Source organism: Mobula birostris, chromosome 1 (assembly GCF_030028105.1).
Source record: "Mobula birostris isolate sMobBir1 chromosome 1, sMobBir1.hap1, whole genome shotgun sequence".
NCBI classification, from domain to species: Eukaryota; Metazoa; Chordata; class Chondrichthyes; order Myliobatiformes; family Myliobatidae; genus Mobula; species Mobula birostris.
Genome location: NC_092370.1, coordinates 181,416,460 through 181,437,582, shown reverse-complemented (window position 1 = coordinate 181,437,582; position 21,123 = coordinate 181,416,460). Strand labels below are relative to the sequence as shown.

The 21,123-nt window shown below is 42.2% G+C and overlaps 1 protein-coding gene across 1 annotated transcript in view; it reads right to left on the bottom strand.

Moving 5' to 3' along the window:
- The window catches only part of LOC140210099 (uncharacterized), a 58,534-nt gene that overhangs the window by 8,341 nt on the left and 29,070 nt on the right, over positions 1-21,123 (bottom strand). Inside the window, exon 5 of the mRNA XM_072278968.1 lies at positions 3,824-3,881. Coding sequence (XP_072135069.1) covers positions 3,824-3,881 — 58 coding nt within the window. The remainder of the gene's footprint in view (positions 1-3,823; positions 3,882-21,123) is intronic.

Below are 21,123 nucleotides of genomic sequence, written 5' to 3'. Positions count from 1 at the left end.
CATCAGTGGTAGCAAAGTTACAGGAGATAATTTGCAGGGATAGGATTTATGAGCATTTGGAAAACCATGGCCTAATTAGGTAGAGCCAGCCTGGCTTTGTGCAGGACACGTCCTGTCTTACTAATTTAAGGTTCAGTTTTTTGAAGAGGTGATGAGGGTGATTGATGAAGGTAGAGCTATTTATGTTGCTTACATGGATTTAAGTCAGGCATTTGATAAGGTCCCTCATGGAAGGCTCATCCAGAAGATAAAGATGCATGGGATCATTGGTGAAATGGCAATTTGGATTCAGAACTGCCTTGCCCGTAGAAGACAGAGGATGATGGTCAAAGGGATTTATTCTAGATGGACGTCTGTGATTAGTGTTGTTCCACAGTGATTTGTACTGGGACATCTGATGTTTGTCATGTATATAAATAACCTGGATGCAAATGTCGATGGGTGGGTTTGTAAGCTTGCAGATGAATAAAGATTGGTAGCGTTCTGTATCGCGCAGAAGACTGGCAAAGAATGCAATGGCATATTGATCAGCTGCAGGTATGGGTGGAGAAATGGCAGGTGGAGTTTAACCTGGCCAAATGTGAGGTGTTGTACTTTGGTAGGGCAAATACAAACAGACAGTACACTGTTAATGGCAAGATTCTTAACAGTGTTGATGAACAGAGGGACCTTAGCATCCAAGTTCATAGCTTCTTGAAAGCAGCCACACAGGTTGATAGGGGCGGTTTAGAAGGCATATGGCATGCTTGTCTCTATTAGTCAAGGCACTGAGTTCAAAAGTCATGTTGCAGCTCTGCAGAAATCTTATTAGTCTGCATCTGGCATATTGCATACATTTCTGGTCACCGCATTTTTGGAAGGATGTTGAGCCTTTGGAGAGGGTGCAGAAGAGGTTTACTAGGATGTTGCCTGGAGTAGAGGCCATGTACTATCACAAGAGGTTGGACAAACTTGGGTTGTTTTCTCTGGAGTGGTAAAAGCTGAGGGGAGATCTGATAGACATTTATAAGGTTATGAGAGGCACAGATAGATTAGACAGACAGTATCTTTTTTCCAAGGGTTGAAATGTCTAATACCAGTGGTTGTGCATTGAAGGTGAAAGGGGGTAATTTCAAAGGAGATGTGAGGGGCTATTTTTAAAAACACAGAGTGGTAGGTGCCTGGAATGCTGTCTGGGGTGGTCGAAGAGGCAGAAATATTAGTCACTTTTAAGAGACATTTAGATAGGCACATAATTGTGAGGAAATTGGAAGGATACAGACATTGGGTAGGAAGAAAAAATTAATTAAGTTACAAATTGATTACTAATTTAATTGGTTTGGCACAACATTGGGGGCTGTAGGGCCTGTTCCTGTGCTATGATGTTCTATATTCCATTAACTTTTTTTCAGTGGTGGGCATGTTGCTCGCCGCGATTCTGAGGGGCAGAATCTGTCAGTATTTGGATATACAAGGACTCGTTGGGGGTAGTTAGCACAACTTTGTGCATGTTAGAATGCTTCAAGGAGGTAACCAACACAGTTGATGAGTCAGGGTGGTGGACTTTTGCAAGGCTAAAGGATCCACACAAAACACCACTCTGGAAGATGAGATTGCACAGGACCTATGGAGAGCTGGTTCAGTGTCTTGATGGTGGAAAGCAGAGGCTGATGGTGGAAAGTTGTTTCCTGGATTGGAGGCTAGTTATTTATAATGTGCCATAAAGACTAGTGCTGGGCAAGTTATTGGGTATCATTTATGAAAACCATTTTGATGAGAATGTGCAAGGCATGATTAGTAAATTTACAGATGACATTAAAATAGATACTATTATAAACAGTAAACTAAGTCATCAAAAACTACAGGAGGATTTTGATCAGCTAGGGAACTGGACCAAGAAGTAGCAAATGCCATTCAGTTCAGGTAAATTTGAGGAGCGAGAGTTTGGGAGATCAAACCAGGGTAGAGCTTCCACAATAAGTGATAAGGCCCTGGTGAGCATTGTGGAATGGACAGACATTGGAGTACAAGTACATATTCTTCTGAATGTGGCATCGCAGGTAGACAGTGAAGTAAAAAAATGTCTAGGTACACCGCAACACAGGACATCCTCCTGTGGAATGAGGAAGGGCAAATGGTGGATGTGTCTGCCAGACAGCAGTTTGGCTCCAGTTACCAGAACTCTGTTAGTTTTAAAATAGCAATGCAGAAAGGTACAGCAGATTCACAGGTTAAAGTCCTGAACTAGAATAAAGTTTGGAGTTGTTAGGCAGGATCTTGCAGCAATTGATTGGACAAGTTTGCTTGCAGGGGAAAGAATGTCTTCCAAGTGGGAGGCCTTTAGAAGTGTGAGGTGAAGACCTCAGCGCCTACATATTCCTGTTACGGTGATGGGCAAAGCTAGCAAGTTTTGGGAACCCTGGTTAGAAAAAAAGAGGGAGGCATACACTGCACATGAACAACTGGGAAATAGGAATCTACAAGAATTGTAGAAGTGCACTTAGAGAGAGGTTTGGAGAATAAGAAAAGGATATGAGAAAGAATTGGCAGGCAAAGTGAGGCAAAATCCCAAGAGGTTCTATAGGAATATTAAAAGCAAAAGGGTGGTTAGGGAGACAATAGGTCCTCTTAAAGATCAGCATGGCTGTCTGTGTGTGGAACCAAAGGAAATAAGTAAGGTTTTTAATGAATTTTTCTCTTGTTTTTACTATGGAGAAATGATGGAAGCTAACAAAATAGGGGAAATGAGTGTTTTTGGCTCACACAAAGCCTTTAACAAGGTCCTTCATGGCAAGCTAGTATGAAAGGTCCAGGAAAAGACATTATTGATTTACAATGAGCTCAGTGGTAGGATGCAAGGGATGATGGTTGAGGATTGTTTCTTGGACTGGAGGCCAATGTCTATTGCTATGCCACAAGAATTGGTGCTGGGCTTCTCTTATTTGTAATTTATATTGAAAATTTGTATGTTAAATATACAAAACAAGGTTAGTACTTTGCGGATGATACCAAAATAGGTGGGGTTGTAGATAATGTAGCACTTTAAGAAAAATTACAGGGGAATCTTAATCATCTAGGTGTATTGGTGAATGGCTTTCATACCAGAAAAAAATGGTACATATTGCATTTTGGGAGGTAGGACTTAAGCAGTGAAAGGTAGGGCCCTGTGGAGTGTTGAGGTACAGAGAAGCCGAGGAGTGCAAGTGTATAATTCACTGAAGGCAGCATCATGGTTAGATAGAGTGATGGAGATGATGTTTGGCACATTGGTTTTCTGCCAGGGCACTGAGTATAGTAGTTGGGGAATCATGTTAGAGTTATGTAAGAAACTGATGAGGCCACATTTGGAGTAATGTATACAGTTTTGGTCACACTGTTATAGGAAAGATGTTATTAAACTAGAAAAAGAACATAAAAGATTTGCCAGGATGTTCCCTGGACTCGGGGGTCTGAGATACAAGGAGAGGTTGTGTAGATTGGAACTTCTTTCCTTGGTTTGTATAAGACTAACAGGTGACATGAGTTATAGAAGATTATAAGGAATACAGATGGTTTTTTTTCCCAGGGATGAGTTGGGCCAAAGGACCCATTTCCACACTGTCTGACTGTATATCACAAAGGAAACTCCACAGGTAATCTGCATGTGGTACTTTGTCCAGAAAGGAAATATGACAGTGACAATGATTGAGAAATTAATAGTTATAAAACTTTTCAAACTATCCACCTTCCAGCTCTACAGAATATTTCCAAATTTATTTTGATCCATTATACTCTCAGGAAATTACATACAATTCCTCAACAGTTAATAATATTTATCCCCAAGCAACAATTGTTATATGATTACCTCATATCCTAATTTCTTCAGAAACATTGTCATGATTGAAGGCCTTTCTCCACAATACCTGAAAACAAACAAAATCGTAATCATAAAAACATGTTGAATCAAGTAAAGGGCAAAGCTGTAGACTTTTTAAAAAGCATATATTAATAATACTGCTCAATGAACAATTCTAATTTAAATACACATTTTTATTAGCATGGGGTAAACTATGTGTACAGTCAGATTTCTATGTATTAAGTCAACTTGGTATACTGTATCCATAACAATTTCATTCATAAACCTCGAACAGTGGACACCTAGTGTATTTTTATTGACAATAATTGCATCTTGGTATAAAAACAGAAAATCCTCAAATAATCTGAGCAGAATGAAACAAAGTTTACATTTCAGGCCATCCATATTCTTCATGTTCAGCAGTTGTAATCCATTTTCTTAGAGAACAGTTGTTAAGATTGTTCTCTAACGAAAAGAATTAGCAGAATTAACATTAGTGTTTGGACCAATATTTATTCCTCAATTCCCATCACTAACTTATCACTTTGAGATAATACATATAAGTTGCTTCTGGACTAAAAGGGACATCAGTGATTACAATTCAAGAGATTTGTATTTTGTTAAAGACATGAAATGCATTTACATAAATGCAATTCTTTTTCTGAATCAAGGTCATCAACACAAATTATTAATTATGTCTCCCGCCCTAGAGATGCTATCTGATATCATATTTCTATAATAAAACAATGTTACAGAGCACTTTTCATACCAATGATGTCACTCAAAGTGCTTCACAATGGGATAAAAGTACAAACATAAAAATAAAATAAAAAATAAAAATAAACATGAAAATAAAAGATAAAAAGATGTTAGTTAAATGTAAGGTTAAATAAATAGGTTTTTGAGCTGGTGTTTAAAAGTGTCAGCTGAGTCTGCATCCCCTATGGTTTTAGGTTTTGAATTCCACAGTTTAGGAGCTTAGTTTAAGAAGACTGCCCTGCCGATTATCTTTTGAGGGAGATCGTTTAAATTTAAGAGAGTGGTGAAAGATGACCCAAGTACTCAAGCAAGATTATAAAACAAAAACAATTATTTGATGCTCCTGTCCCAGACTATTAAGAGTTTTAAAAACAAGTAATATAACTTTAAACTGGCAGCAGTCTGAGGGTAGCAGACACCAACAGAATCAACAAACTCATTCGTAAGGCCAGTAATGTTGTGGGGATGGAACTGGATTCTCTGACGGTGGTGTCTGAAAAGAAGATGCTGTCTAAGTTGCATGCCATCTTGGACAATGTCTCCCATCCACTACATAATGTACTGGGTGGGGACAGGAGTACATTCAGCCAGAGACTCATTCCACCGAGATACAACACTGGGAATCATGGGAGGTTGTTCCTGCCTGTGGCCATCAAACTTTACAACTCCTCCCTTGGAGGGTCAGACACCCTGAGCCAATAGGCTGGTCCTGGACTTATTTCCTGGCATAATTTACATATTACTATTTAACTACTTATGGTTTTTATTACTATTTATTATTTATGGTGCAACTGTAATGAAAACCAATTTCCCCCTGGATCAATAAAGTATGACTATGACTATAAAGATACAGGAAGCCAATGCAGGGTTATCTAGGGGTGGGAGTGATACGTTCCTTCATCCTGGAGCAGCAGCAACATTCTGAATGAGTTGAAGTTTGTCAATAGATTGCTTTGAAAAGACAGTCAGAAATGCTTTGCAGTAACCTACTCTATTCAATATGAAGGTGTGAATTATTTTTCAGCATCATTACATAACGGAAACGAACATACTTTTGCAATATTTTTAAGTGTAGAAATGCTCTTCTGGTCACTTTATGTGGGATTTAAAATTCAAATCTAAATCAAGGATAACACCCAGGGTAACTACTAATTTTACAAAGGGAACCAAGTCCCCAAGTTTATCAAGAAGTTTATCTCTTTTGGCTTTGGGACCAACCAAAAGAATTTCATTTTCTATGATTTTCTGGTTTTATTTCAGATTTTCAGCATCTGCAACATTTTTTTAAAAAATATGTTTTGTTCTCTGGTGACCATCAAATAGAATTCAATTTCTCTTAAATAATTTAAACCTCCCATGCATTACAGAATTCATTATATGACTAAGCAAGAAGGATGACATTTCAATGTAACTAAGTTCAAATTACAGGATATAACTACCACTGATTAACAGCATCATTCTTATTAATAATATAATAAATAGCATTGTCCTTTAGGGAAATTTGAACAGTGATAGCAGATACAAGCAGCTATGAGCAAAATTAAATTTCAGGAATATCATTGATATTATTGAACTTTATCAATAGTACTGACATTAGACATGGTATTAAAACTCATATTCTGCCATCATTAGGTTGTAAACAATAACCGAACAACGACACACAGAAATTACACACCAAAAGTCAATGCTGGGTCCAATATAAACGATCTAGATTACAATCCAATTGACATGGTTGGTAAGTTTGTGGATGACACCAGAATTGTTGAAGCGCAGTGAAGAATTCAATAGGACCTAGATCAACTGATACAGTAACCCAAGGAGAAAGAAATGAATTTTGATAAGTTAACCAGGGCAGGACTTACACAGCAATTGGTAAGGCCGAGCGAGTGTTGTCAAGCACTGAAAGTAGCAACACATCCAGACAGGTTGGTGAAGAAGTTATTTGACACACTTCCCATCATTAGTCTGGGCACAGAGTAGAGGATTTGGGACTCTGTGTTACAACAGTACAACTCGTTGGTCATACCCACTTGAAGAGTTCCCCATAATTCCAGTCACTAAGCTCCAGGAAGGATGTCATTAAGCTGTAAACGGAACATTGTGAGCACCAAGTGGAGCAGATGATGCTGCAAGTGAACCTCTGCCTCACCTAGAAGGGCTGTTTAGTGGTAAGGGAGGAGGAGAAGACACAGCTGTCACACCTTGCAGTTACAGGGAAAATACCAGTGCAAGGAGAGGGGTGGGTAAAAAACTGACACATGCAGATGTGTGTCAGAGATCACCGACTACTTTTTCCAGGGATGGCTAATAATATTGCCTCCTTTAAATGAAACCAACAAGCAAAAACAGCAGGTGCCTTTTCTCAGAACACAGACTTCCCTATGGTAGAAGGTGCCATTGATTGAATACAAAACATCTTCTAAAAAATTGCACAAAACAACCACAGCAAAACAAGACCAGTCACTCCTTCCTACACACCCACCCACACACTCACATACACAGTCCTCTAACCCCAGTAATAGCAATTTTCAACAGATTTGTTGTTTTGCAGACACCGGGCCTCAATTTTCCTGGCAGACTCTCAAAATGCTGAAGCAGAATCTGGAATCCTGAAGGCCAAAAATCCAGACGAACGGTACAGAACAGCTCGAAGACCATCAACAGCTCACAGACCATCAGGCACCACCTGTTACATCCTCTGGAAGGGTCTGCCAGGCTCACTAGGGGCTCTTTAAACACATCAAATTAAACAGTGGAAATCAGTCATCTTCAATCCCACAAGACTTCCTAAGATGATGACGATTCTGACATTGTTGTGTCTGTACAACTATGTATCAAATAAATGAAGGCTTGCACTCGGAGAAGTTAACTGGTACAGTGCCTCTAATAAGTATTCGCCCTCCCCTGGAAGTTTTCATGTTCTATTGTTTTACAACATTGAATCACAGTGGATTTAATTTGGCTTTTTTTGACACTCCAACAGTGCGTTGGAGTCTTTTGTGTCAAAGTGAAAACAGATCCTACAAAGTGATCTAAATTAATTACAAATATAAAACAAAACAATTGATTGCATAAGTATTCACCCCCTTTAATATGACACACAAAATCATCACTGGTGCAGCCAAGTGGTTTTAGAAGTCACGGAATTAGTTAAATGGAGATCACCTGTGTGCAGTCAAGGTGGTTCAATTGATTTAAGTACAAACTACACCATGAAGACAGAAAAGTACTCCAGGCAACCCTGCAAAAAGGTTATTGAAAAGCACAAATCTGGAGATAGATACAAGAAAATTCCAAGTCACTGAATATCCCTTGGAATACAGTTAAGTCAAGCATCGAGAAATGGAAAGAAAAAATGAAAAAAATTAAATCCACTTTGATACAATGTTGCAAAACAATAAAACATGAAACTTCCAAGGGAGGAGAAATAGATCCTTACATTACACTTCCTCCCCCTCTTTAGAGTATTATATCAAACTGTATATGTACAAAACATTCAATTTCCCCTTTAGAAGCCTTATTCAAGTAAGCGTACTTTCACAATAACAGTCCATACCTAACTTCACTAAAGATTCAGTCTTTTGGGTAGCACTCCATTTCTTTCAGGATAGCGCCTTTGGACCTGTGGGGTGGCATCAGGACGGCTGGTGTCTTGTCAAACGTTCTCACGTTGCTGTTGGTGACATAATCATCACTGAGAGGCAAGTTTGGTGCCTGTAATGTGTCCATCTTGTTGGATGCAATCAACTCAGTTGTGTTCTTCAGCTGAACATTCAGTATCTGGTCCACATGACATCTCCATGTATGATCTCCAACATCCACTGTGTACATCAGTGTCTGGTACACCTGTACACCTCTACTGCTGTGATGAGGCTAAACACAGGTTGGAGGAGCAACACCTCATATACCGTCTAGGTAGTCTCCAGCCCTTTGGTATGAACATAGAATTCTCCAACTTCCAGTAATTCCCTCCCCCTCCCTTCCTCTAACCCTATTTCACTCTGCCCCCTCCACCTATAACCTCATGGTTCCACCTCCTTCTTCTGCTACCCATTGTTTTCCTGCCTATGACATCGATGCTTCCCCTCCCCCACCCCTTTGTCTTTCAAATTACTGGTCTTTCAACCGAACCTACAAGCATTCTTCAAATCCTTCCCCCTCCTTCATTCTTGAGTCTTGACAAAGGGTTCCAGTCCAAAACATCGACTCATCATTTCCACTGATGCTGCCTGACTTACTGAGTTCCTCCAAGTGATACCTGTAGCTATCCTACTGGGTGTCCACTTGTCTTCACAGTAATCACGCGCTAGTTCTATTTTAACTTCATCAGTCCACAGGACTTGTTTCCAAAATGCATCAGGCTTGTTTAGATGTTCCTTTGAACCTTCCAAATAGAACTTTTTGGTTGCAATCAGCAAAGGTAAATTTGGAGAAAAAAGGGTGCAGAATTTCATGAAAAGAACCCCTCTCCAACTGTTAAGTATGGGGTAGTTCAACCCATGCTTTGGGCTTGTGTTGACGCCAGTGGCACGGGGAATGGATTCCTGTCACAGTATGTTGACAGGCCAACTAGGGGGAATGCCATACTAGATCTAGTATTAGGTAACAAACCGGGTCAGGTCACAGATCTCTCAGTGGGTGAGCGTCTGGGGGACAGTGACCACCACTCCCTGGCCTTCAGCATTATCATGGAAAAGGATAGAATCAGAGAGAACAGGAATTTTTTTTTAATTGGGGAAGGGCAAATTATGAAGCTATAAGGCTAGAACTTGCGGGTGTGAATTGGGATGATGATTTTGCAGGGAAATGTACTATGGACATGTGGTCAATGTTTAGAGATCTCTTGCAGGATTTTAGGGATAAATTTGTCCTGGTGAGGAAGATGAAGAATGGTAGGGTGAAGGAACCATGTGTGACAAGTGAGGTGGACAATCTATTCAGGTGGAAGAAGGCAGCATACATGAGGTTTAGGAAGCAAGGATCAGCTGAGGAATATAGGGTAGCAAGAAAGGAGCTTAAGAAGGGGCTGAGAAGATCAAGAAGGGGGCATGAGAAGGCCTTGGCGAGTAGGGTAAAGGAAAACCCCAAGGCATTCTTCAATTATGTGAAGAACAAAGGGATGACAGGAGTGAAGGTAGGACCGTTTAGAGATAATGGTGGGAAGATGTGCCTGGAGGCTGTGGAAGTGAGCGAGGTCCTCAGTGAATACTTCTCTTCGGTATTCACCAATAAGAGGGAACTTGATGGTGAGGACAATATGAGTGAGGCTGATGTTCTGAAGCATGTTGATATTAAGGCAGGGGAGGTGTTGGAGTTATTAAAATACATTAGGACGGATAAGTCCCCGGGGCCTGACGGAATATTCCCCAGGCTGCTCCACGAGGTGAGGAAAGAGATTGCTGAGCCTCTGGCTAGGATCTATATGTCCTCATTGTCTACGGGAATGGTACCGGAGGATTGGAGGGAGGCGAATGTTGTCCCCTTGTTCAAAAAAGGTAGTAGGGATAATCCAGCAAGCCTTAGGTCTGTGGTGGGAAAGCTGTTGGAAAAGATTCTTAGAGATAGGATCTATGGCCAGTTAGAGAATCATGGTCTGATCAGGGATAGTCAGCATGGCTTTGTGAAGGCCAGATCATGTCTAACAAGCCTGATAGAGTTCTTTGAGAAAGTGACCAGGCATATAGATGAGGGTAGTGCAGTGGATATGATCTATATGGATTTTAGTAAGGCTTTTGACAAGGTTCCACACAGTAGGCTTATTCAGAAAGTCAGAAGGCATGGGATCCAGGGAAGTTTGGCCAGGTGGATTCACAATTGGCTTGCCTGCAGAAGGCAGAGGGTTGTGGTGGAGAGAGTGCATTAGGATTGGAGGGTTGTGACTAATAGCATCCCACAAGGATCAGTTCTGGGACCTCTACTTTTCGTGATTTTTATTAACGACCTGAATGTGGGGGTAGAAGTGTGGGTTGGCAAGTTTGCAGATGACACAAAGGTTGGTGGTGTTGTAGATAGTGTAGAGGATTGTCAAAGATTGCAGAGAGACATTGATAGGATGCAGAAGTGGGCTGAGAAGTGGCAGATGGAGTTCAACCCGGAGAAGTGTGAGGTGGTACACTTTGGAAGGACAAATTCCAAGGCAGAGTACAAAGTAAATGGCAGGATACTTGGTAATGTGGAGGAGCAGAGGAATCTGGGGGTACATGTCCACAGATCCCTGAAAGTTGCCTCACAGGTAGATAGGGTAGTTAAGAAAGCTTATGGGGTGTTAGCTTTCTTAAGTTGAGGGATAGAGTTTAAGAGTTGCGAGGTAATAATGCAGCTCTATAAAACCCTGATTAGGCCACACTTGGAGTACTGTGTCCAGTTCTGGTCACCTCACTACAGGAAGGATGTGGAAGCATTGGAAAGGGTACAGAGGAGATTTACCAGGATGATTCCTGGTTTAAAGTATATGGATTAAGATCAGAGATTAAGGGAGCTAGGGCTTTACTCTTTGGAGAGAAGGAAGATGAGAGGAGACATGATAGAGGTATACAAGATATTAAGAGGGACAGATAGAGTGGATAGCCAGCACCCCTTCCCCAGGGCACCACTGTTCAATACAAGAGGACATGGCTTTAAGGTAAGGGGTGGGAAGTTCAAGGGGGATACTAGAGGAAGGTTTTTTACTCAGAGAGTGGTTGGTGCATGGAATACACTGCCTGAGTCAGTGGTGGAGGCAGATGCACTAGTGAAATTTAAGAGACTACTAGACAGGTATATGGAGGAATTTAAAGTGGGGGGCAGGGTTTGAGGGTCGGCACAACAATGTGGGCTGAAAGGCCTGTACTGTGCTCTACTATTCTATGTTCCATGAACATTTACTGGTAGAGGGAAGAATGAATTCAATTAAATACCAGCAAATTCTGGAAGCAAACGTTACACTGTCTGCAAAAAAACCAAAGATGAAAAAAGGATGGCTTCTACAACAAGATAATGAACCTAAACACACCTCAAAATCTACAATGGACTACCTCAAGAGGTGCAAGCTGAAGGTTTTGCCATGGCTCTCACAGTCCCCTGACTTAATCATCATCGAGAATCTGTGGATAGACCTCAAAAGAGCAGTCCATGCAAGACGGCCCATGAATCTCACAGAACTAGAAGCCTTTTGCAAGGAAGAATGGGTGAAAATCCTCCAAACGAGAATTGAAACACTCTTAGCTGGCTACAAAAAGCATTTACAAGCTGTGATACTTGCCAAAGGGGGTGTTACTAAGTACTGCCATGCAGGGTGCCCAAACTTTTGCTTCAGGCCCTTTTCCTTTTTTTGTTATTTTGAAACTGTAAAAGATGAAAATAAAAAACACAAAATACTCTGCAGATTCTGGGGTCAAAGCAATACTCACAACATGCTGGAGGAACTTAGCAGGCCCAGCAGCATCCGTGGAAACGATCAGTCAATGTTTCAGACCGGAACCCTTCATCAGGACTGAAGAGGGAAGGGCAGAGGCCCTATAAAGAAGGTGGGGGGAGGGTGGGAAGGAGAAGGCTGGTAGGTTCCAGGTGAAAAACCAGTAAGGGGAAAGATAAAGAGGTGGGGGAAGGGAAGCAGGGAAGTGATAGGCAGGAAAGATGAAGAAGGAATAGGGGAAAACACAATGGGTAGTAGAAGGAGGCGGAACCATGAGGGAGGTGATAGGCAGCTGGGGGAGGGGGCAGAGTGAAATAGAGATAGAGGAAGGGAGGGGGAGGGAATCACTGGAAGTTGGAGAATTCTATGTTCATACCAAGGGGCTGGAGACTACCTAGATGGTATATGAGGTTTTGTTCCTCCAACCTGAGTTTAGCCTCATCATGGCAGTAGAGGAGGCCATGTATGGCCATATCTGAATGGGAATGGGAACCAGAGTTGAAGTTGGTGACTATTGGGAGATCCTGTTTGTTTTGGCAGATGGAGCGGAGGTGCTCGACGAAGCGGTCCCCCAACCTGCGTTGGGTTTCACCGATGTAGAGGAGGCTGCACCGGGAGCACCGGATGCAATAGATGACCCCAGCAGACTCACAAGTGAAGTGTTGCCTCACTTGGAAGGACTGTTTGGGGCCCTGAATGGTGGCAAGAAAGGTGGTGTAGGGACAGGTGTAGCACTTGTGCTTACAGGGATAAGTGCCGGGTGGGAGATCTGTGGGGAGGGACGTATGGATCAGGGAGTCGCGGAGGGACCGATCCCTGCAGAAAGTAGAGAGGGAAAGATGTTGTCACGTACCCCGTGACGGGTATAAAGAAACCAGCAGAGATGGAAACCACTTTGGAGTCTCGTATTGCTATAAACCAATAATATTTATTAGTAACTACGCAATACAGTAATATAAATGTAGATAAATCAAACAGGTTAGCAATGATTATATATAAAATTAAGTGTGGAATATATATGTATGAAAAACCAAGCTTCTTTAAGTCTAGAGGTAAAAAGATACAGTCTTACGATGTTGAGTAAAGTTCAGTTCGTGGTATTTAGTTGAGGAGGGAGGGAGGGAGAGAGAGGGAGGGAGAGAGAGAGTGAGAGAGAGTGAGAGAGAGTGAGAGAGAGTGAGAGAGAGTGAGAGAGAGAGAGAGAGAGAGAGTGAGAGAGAGTGAGAGAGAGTGAGAGAGAGTGAGAGAGTGAGAGAGAGTGAGAGAGAGTGAGAGAGAGTGAGAGAGAGTGAGAGAGAGAGAGAGAGTGAGAGAGTGAGAGAGTGAGAGAGAGTGAGAGAGAGTGAGAGAGAGTGAGAGAGAGTGAGAGAGTGAGAGAGTGAGAGAGAGTGAGAGAGAGTGAGAGAGAGTGAGAGAGAGAGAGAGAGAGAGAGAGAGAGAGAGTGAGAGAGTGAGAGAGTGAGAGAGTGAGAGAGAGTGAGAGAGTGAGAGAGAGAGAGAGAGAGAGAGAGAGAGAGAGAGAGAGAGAGGGAGAGAGGGAGAGAGAGAGAGAGAGAGTGTGAGAGTGAGTGAGTTGAGTCGAGTCCTCAGGTGAGCTGATGCCGTCGATCTTCTTGTTGTCCTCCAAAATCCTTTACAAGTCACCGACTGTGACCTTAACCAGGGGGACCAGTCTTCTGTGGTGGAGCTATCACCCAGGCGAGGGTGGACACATAGACAACTCCCCACCAGTCAACCCCTTCTTCACCATTGGAATAGCAATTTGGATCCATCCACCTGATTGATCCTCCAAATCCCACTTTCTCTGCGGGCACAACAATGCTCATTCAGTGTCCAGATCATGTGTCTGAGGTCTGTATCATCTGACCTCCCATTTATTTCACCAGGCTGAGCATCACCTGTCATTCAAAGAGTCCCTCCCTCCTTAGTCTGTAAAGGAGTGCAAGCAGGCAACAAGTCCTTGAAGAAATATCCACAATCTGCCTTTGATTACCATAGCAACCTTCGAGCTGCTTGGTGCTGTCTCCAACTCCAAACTCAGTAGAAATCCAAAATTACTTCCAATGCCTTAAAGTGACAGTCCAACTGTTAATCTTCGTCTCTCTCTCTCTCTCTTTTCAAAAGCAACATATCAGTGGTAAATAACTCTGTCTCTCTCTCCTTTCCAAACAAACCATCAATGATAAATGTCTCTCTCCAAACAGTTAATAGGGGTACTCCAGGATCCCCTCACAATGTGCTTAGCGGAAGTTGGTGGGGTGGTAGGTGAGGACAAGGGGAACTCTGTCTCTGTTGTGGTGACAAGAGGATGGGGTGAGGGCCGAAGTGCGGCAAATGGAGGAGATGTGGGTGAGGGCATCATTGATGACTGCAGAAGGGAAACCACGATCCTTAAAGAAAGAGGACATTTGAGATGTCCTGGAACGGAAAGCCTCATCCTGGGAGCAGATGTGGCAGAGACAGAGGAACTGGGAATAGGGAATGGCATTTTTGCATGTAGCGGGGTGGGAAGAGGTATAGTTGAGGTAGTTATGAGAGTCAGTGGGCTTGTAGAAGATGTCAGTGGACAGTCTGTCTCCAGAGCAGGAGACCGAGAGATCGAGAAAGGGGAGAGAAGTATCTGAGATAGACCAAGTGAACTTGAGGGCTGGGTGGAAGTTTGAAGTAAAGTCGATGAAATTGATGAGCTCAGCATGGGTGCAGGAAGCAGCACCAATGTAGTCGTCAATGTACCAAAGGAAAAGTTGGGGAGCAGTACCAGAATAGGTTTGGAGCACCGACTGTTCCACATATCCAACGAAGAGCCAGGCATAGCTGGGGCCCATGCAAGTTCCCATGCTACACTTTTAGTCTGAAGAAACTGGGGAGAGCCAAAAGAGAAGTTATTAAGTGTGAGTACCAGTTCCGCCAACCGGAGGAGGGTAGTGGTGGTGGGGAACTGGTTAAGGTCTATTGTCCAGAAAGTAGCAAAGGGCTTTGAGGCCTTCTTGATGGGGAAATGGAAGTGTATATGGATTGGACTTCCATAGTGGAAATGAAGGAGTCGGGACCGGGGAACTGGAAGTCATTGAAGAGGTGGAGGGCATGGGATGTATCCCGGATGTAGGTGGGGAGGGACTGAACTATGGGTGACAAAATGGAGTCCAGGTAAACAGATACAAGTTCGGTGGGACAGGAGCAGGCAGAAACTATGGGTCTACCGGGACAGTCAGGCTTGTGGATCTTGGGGAGAAGGTAAAACCAAGCAGTACGGGGTGTGGGAATTATGAGTTTAGCGGTTGAGGATGGAAGGTCTCCGGAGTTGATAAGGGCAGTGATGATACAGGAGACAATGTTTTGATGTTTTTTGGTGGGGTCCTGTTCCAGGGGTAAGTAAGAGGAGGTGTCAGAGAGCTGCCATTTGGCCTCAGTGAGGTAGAGGTCCGTCTGCCAGACTACTACTACACCACCTTTGTCAGTGGGTTTGATGGTGAGGTTGGGATTAGTGCAGAGAGTGGAGGGCAGCATGTTCAGAGGGAGTGAGGTCGGAACAGGAGAGAGGAGTGGTGAAGTTGAAAATAAAAAGGTTTTCTTGCTTAAAATATTTAAGAAATCTGTCATCTTTAACTTTATGCCTTTTGGAAATCAGTTCATCTTTTACTCACTAAGCTATTCACAGTAACAGAAACTTTGACAAGGGGTGCCCAAACTTTTGCATGCCACTGTATGTAAGCCCTGCTTGTCAATGACCTGTCCACAATATGAGATTTCATTCATGAAAAACTCTCATTTCTCCCTTTGTGCGCAGGCTACAGTTACTCAGCCTGGTAAGCATTTTACCAAGGCTCTGGGAGTGCTCTACATCATTTTTGCCAGTCAGAATGATGTCATCAAGGTAACATTGTGTCCCTGGGATACCTTGGAGCACATAGTCCATTGCTCTTTGCCAATTTGATGGAGCTGATGTGATGCCAAAGACGAGACAATTATTCTGGAACAGTCCCTTGTGAATGTTGATTGTGAGGAATTTCCTGCTCGATTCCTCAATCTCTATTGGCAGATAGGTTTGTGACAAGTTATCCCAGCCTGCCAACAATGAAAAAATGACTTCTGTTTGTGGTAGAGGATACTGCACAGTACGTGGCACAGGGTTGATGCTCACTTTGAAGTCCCCACATATGTGAACAGCTCTGACCTTCCCTTTCTTGATCACCAAGACACTGGGCATAGCCGAATCACTCCACTCTGGAGAGAATGCCAGACACCTCCAAGCTCTGAAGTGCAGTATCCACTTTAGAACATAGTGCGTTTGCCACTGGATGTATTTTATGGAATCTTGGTGTTGCTGCTTCTTTCAATTCAATTCTGGCCTTCATGCCTTTGAGTTTACCAATATCCTTCTCAAACACCTTCTCATTAGTATTAAGCAGCTGTGACAGTCTCTGGTCAGCGCTACCATTTGGGCTGCAGTTGCCTGTTGATGACACATTGAGAGCTTTGACTGAGTGCCAGTCCAGTTGGATGTTTCTCAACCATTCATGTCCAGAAAGTACTGGCCTTTTACTTTTCAATGCATAAAGCTGTAACTGCTGTGTTTGGCCTCTATGTCACATTCACTTTCGGTTTGCCTTTGGGGGACACTTCTTCGCTTGTGTAGGTCTTTAGCATCACCAAGGTCTTTTCTAATGGTAACTTAGAAAAGAGTCTGCTGTAGTCAGCCTCTGAAATTACAAACAAAGCTAACCCTGTAACCAGCTCCATTTTCAGTTTTACACCAGGCACATCTGTTGTGATCCATATGATTTTGGGATCATCATCAGTAATGCTATACAGTTATAGGCATGACAGCTCACCTTTGTAGAACTCTGTTGTCCGACTCAGTTTCACATTCAGTCACACATTGTCACTTTACACATTTGTTTAGTTTTGTGTTTGAAACTTTTCACTTTGTGTGGTTCTTCTCGTTGGTTGTGCTTTTTATCTAACTTGCACACTCTCTATGGGGCCTTGTCTGTAACACTTTTTGCAAACTTTTTCTTTGAACCAACAGGCATTTGCATCATGGGAGGATTTGCCACATCGATAACATTTTTGACATTTTGCAACTTTCAGGTACACTCTGCGTGTTTCACCTTCTAAACTCTTTTTTTTGTAATTCTGCCACATCCTTTTCTGCCATCTCTAATGATATTGCAATGACCAATGCCCTTTCTAAGGTTAGGTCTCTTTCTGCCAATAGCCTCTTTTGAGTGCTTTGACTATGCAAGCTACATACAAGCCAGTCCCTTAATGCATCAGAAAGTCCATTTCTGAAGTCACAGTATTGGGAAAGTTTGCGCAGTCCTGCAATGTATTCGGAAATGCTTTCATCCTTTGACTGGTTCCTTTTGTGAAATCTAAATTTCTCAGCTATTATTACTGGTTTGGGGCTCAAGTGATTTTCAAAATTACAACAGTTTCATCGAACGTCTTGCTTGCTGCTCTTTGGGAGTTAATAAGTTACATAAGAGACTGTACATTCTAGCACCCATGAAGCAAAGAATCGTGGAGACTTTCTTTGCCTCATACACATCATTAGCATTACAAAAGAGATCAACCCTCTCAATATACAATTTTCAGTCCTCATTAGCACTATCAAATTTGACAACTTTCCCGACTAAGGCCATTGTCACTTTATTTTTACATTAGCTTTGCTCATTGTGCATCTCTTCCTGTGTACTGTGCACTGTTACTCATGTGCCCTTTCCTAGCATCCATAACCACCTTTTCTGTCACCATACTAGTTCACTCTTCCCTCTCCCTGTCTCTCTCCCTTCCTCCGAGTTCTGTTGTCGCATAGACATCTGTGCAGGTGGTGATATAGGTGACATTCAGGTTCATACTCATCACCAATTTCTTGTGTCAGTATAACTATACATCAAATAAATACAGGCACACACTCGGAGAAGTTAACTGGTATATTCACTTTGCAGAGAGAGCAACAAATCAATGCACATGCAAAAGCTATCAGTCAATAGTGCTAAAGGGAGTCATTGAGCTGAAAGAAATTGATCCATATATTACAGACATCAAGTACAAAATGTCTCCAACTGCATTTCAAATCTGATCAAAGCTTTGAAGATAACTAAATTCAACAATTATCATTTTTGATTGGAAGCCAATAGTATGGAAAGCCCTTTCAAAATAATTCACTGAAGTGGAAAAAGTATTCATTATTTGCCACTCTTGGTGTTTTGTCTATTATTTTCCCTTTGGGAATGTGTGATGGGATCAGAGGGAGGATCACGTGGTAGGTGGCAAAAGGAGAGCGAGGAAAGGCTGGCTGGAGAAAAAGAGTTGAAGGAGGAACATGGACTATCAGCCTGAAGTTGAAGGAGAGAACAGAGCTAAGTGTAAGTTTACCGTATACATGTATACCACCATATGAAACAATGTTCCTCTGGACCAAGGTTAACAACACAGTACATATGACTCACACATGACAAAGTAATATTACTACAAATAAATAAATAATAAAATCTATTAAATTAAACCTGGGTCAGCTTCTCTAAACACCAGTGGAGTCCCGCAATTCATAGTATAGGAGTTGGCAAATCCATTTCTTTCTCTTGACTCTATTCAGCACCTTCCTATAAATACATCTAAAAATGAGGAAAACTGCAGGGACACACGCATCCCACCCATACTTTAAGAAAGTATCAAAAAAAAAGAACACGATTAGACTATAAGGTCCCTGCACGCTACTCAGGCTTTTAAGTAATAGAGATTCTGGTCTTTGACCTCAATTCCACAATATGGCCCGTCCTCATAACCTTGATTGCCCTACAATCTAAAAGCCTGTCTCAGCTTTTCTTACTCATAATGCACCATGTTCTTGCCCTTTCTAATACCTTAATACTCCAAATGGACCAAAACATAATAAATTACTTGACTAAAAGTAAAAATAGCTCAACTATCAGGTTATCAGGGCATTCACAAAAGCTACAGTGATATTATTTAAGGTTATCATTACTATTAGTCTAATGCTCATCCACTTAAAAGCACAAGGCCACAGTTAAAATTATGAAAGCTAACGGAAAAAGTTAACTAAATCAGGTTGCCAGATAAGACTGACTGAGGTTATTCTGACATGTGCTACCTATCCTAACATACAGTTCGCTTTACATTTCATTTACTTTCTTGCTCCTTAATCACCACAAAACATTCTTCTTCATTATACCAATAAACATCCCAATCCGCTCAGCAAAACACACACCAACTTGAGTCAAGAAAATTATTTCAATTTAACAGCTTGGTCTTAACCAAATGTGATCACCTGGTGAAATTTAATAATTTCATGTGACAGTATCTACTGCATTACTAAGCGGTACAACAAGCTGCTTCCTGAGCAAACTAGGACTTTTCTCTTTGGAGTGATGGAGGATGAGAGGAAATTTGATAGAGGTGTACAAGATAAGAGGCACAGACAGCCAAAGTCTTTTCCCCAGGGTGGGAATGGCTAATACAAGGGGGCATAATTTTTAAGGTGTTTGGAGGAAAGTACAGGTACCTTTTATTTATTATTTATTTTTACACAGCAAGTGGCGGGTGCAAGGAACACCCCTGCCAGGGTTGTTGGTTGAGGCAGATACATTTGGAGCATTTAAGAAATTCTTAGATCGGCACACGGATGATAGAAAAATATATAGGAGGGAAGGGTTAAATTGATCCTAGAGTAGGTTAAAAAGTTTGCCCAACATCATGGATTGAAGGGCCTATATTGTGCTGTACTATGTTCTAACACAAGAATTGCATCTAATTCCTGAGAATGAACATTAAATGATGTCCAAAATCAGATCCCTACTCTTAGGACAGCGAGATGATGGGAGACTGTTGCAGCACCAGTCCACTAAATTTCAACAAATGCTAAAATATTACATTTTGTTTTGAATTAATGATTGAAGTACTGCTGGCAAGGTCATTATGATATCCTCCAAATATTAACGAATTACCTTCAAGGCACTACATGGTGAGTTAGCATTTTAGCCAGGGTTTGTTTGGTGTTGGTGTCACATTTGGCCCAGACTCAAAGACTCTCCCCTAAAGGATATTATTTAACCTTTGCAACTTTCGGACAATTTAATCACCATGATTACTTCAACTGATTGCACTCTGCATTAGCCCTTGCTCTATATCCTGTGGGAATTGATCTTTTCTTCAGCCTACTTCACGAGAGTGCGTTTGGAAGTACAATGGTTCTGCTCCAACACTTCCTACGCAACAAAGTGCTTTACCGCCCATCTCCATTCACAAGACCATAAGACACAGGAGTGGATTGAGGCCATTCGGCCCATTAAGTCTGCTCCATTCATGACTGATTTACACCTACCAACCCCATTCTCCTGCCTTCTCCCTGTAACCTTTGCACCCTGACTAATCAAGAACCTATTAACCTCCACTTTAAATTTATTCAATGGCATGGCCTCCACAGCCACCTGTGGCAATGAATTCCACAGATTCACCATTGTCTAGTTAGCAAAATTCCTCCTTTTCTCTGTTCTAGATGGACGTCCCTCTATTTTGAGGCTGTGCCCTCTGAAGCTAGACTTACCCACTATAGGAAACAGCTTGGTGCTCCCGATGTGGCCTTCTATATACTGTGAGACCCGACGCAGACTGGGAGATCGTTTTGCTGAACACCTACGCTCTGTCTGCCAGAGAAAACAGGATCTCCCAGTGGCAACACATTTTAATTCCACGTCCCATTCCCATTCTGATATGTCTGTCCATGGCCTCCTCTACTGTCAAGATGAACCCACACTCAGGTTGGAGGAACAACACCGTATACTCCGTCAGGGTAGCCTCCAACCTGATGGCATGAACATTGACTTCTCTAACTTCCGCTAATGCCCCACATCCCCCTCGTACCCCATCCGCTATTTATTTATATACACATACATTCTCTCTCTCTCTCTCTCTCCTTTTTCTCTCTCTGTCCCTCTGACTATACCCCTTGACCATCCTCGGGGTTTCCCCCCCTCCCCCTTTTCCTTCTCCCTGGGCCTCCTATCCCATGATCCTCTCATATCCCTTTTGTCAATTGACTGCCCAGCTCTTGGCTCCATTCCTCCCCCTCCAGTCTTCTCCTATCATTTTGGATCTCCCCCTCCCACTTTCTAATCTCTTACTAGCTCTTCTT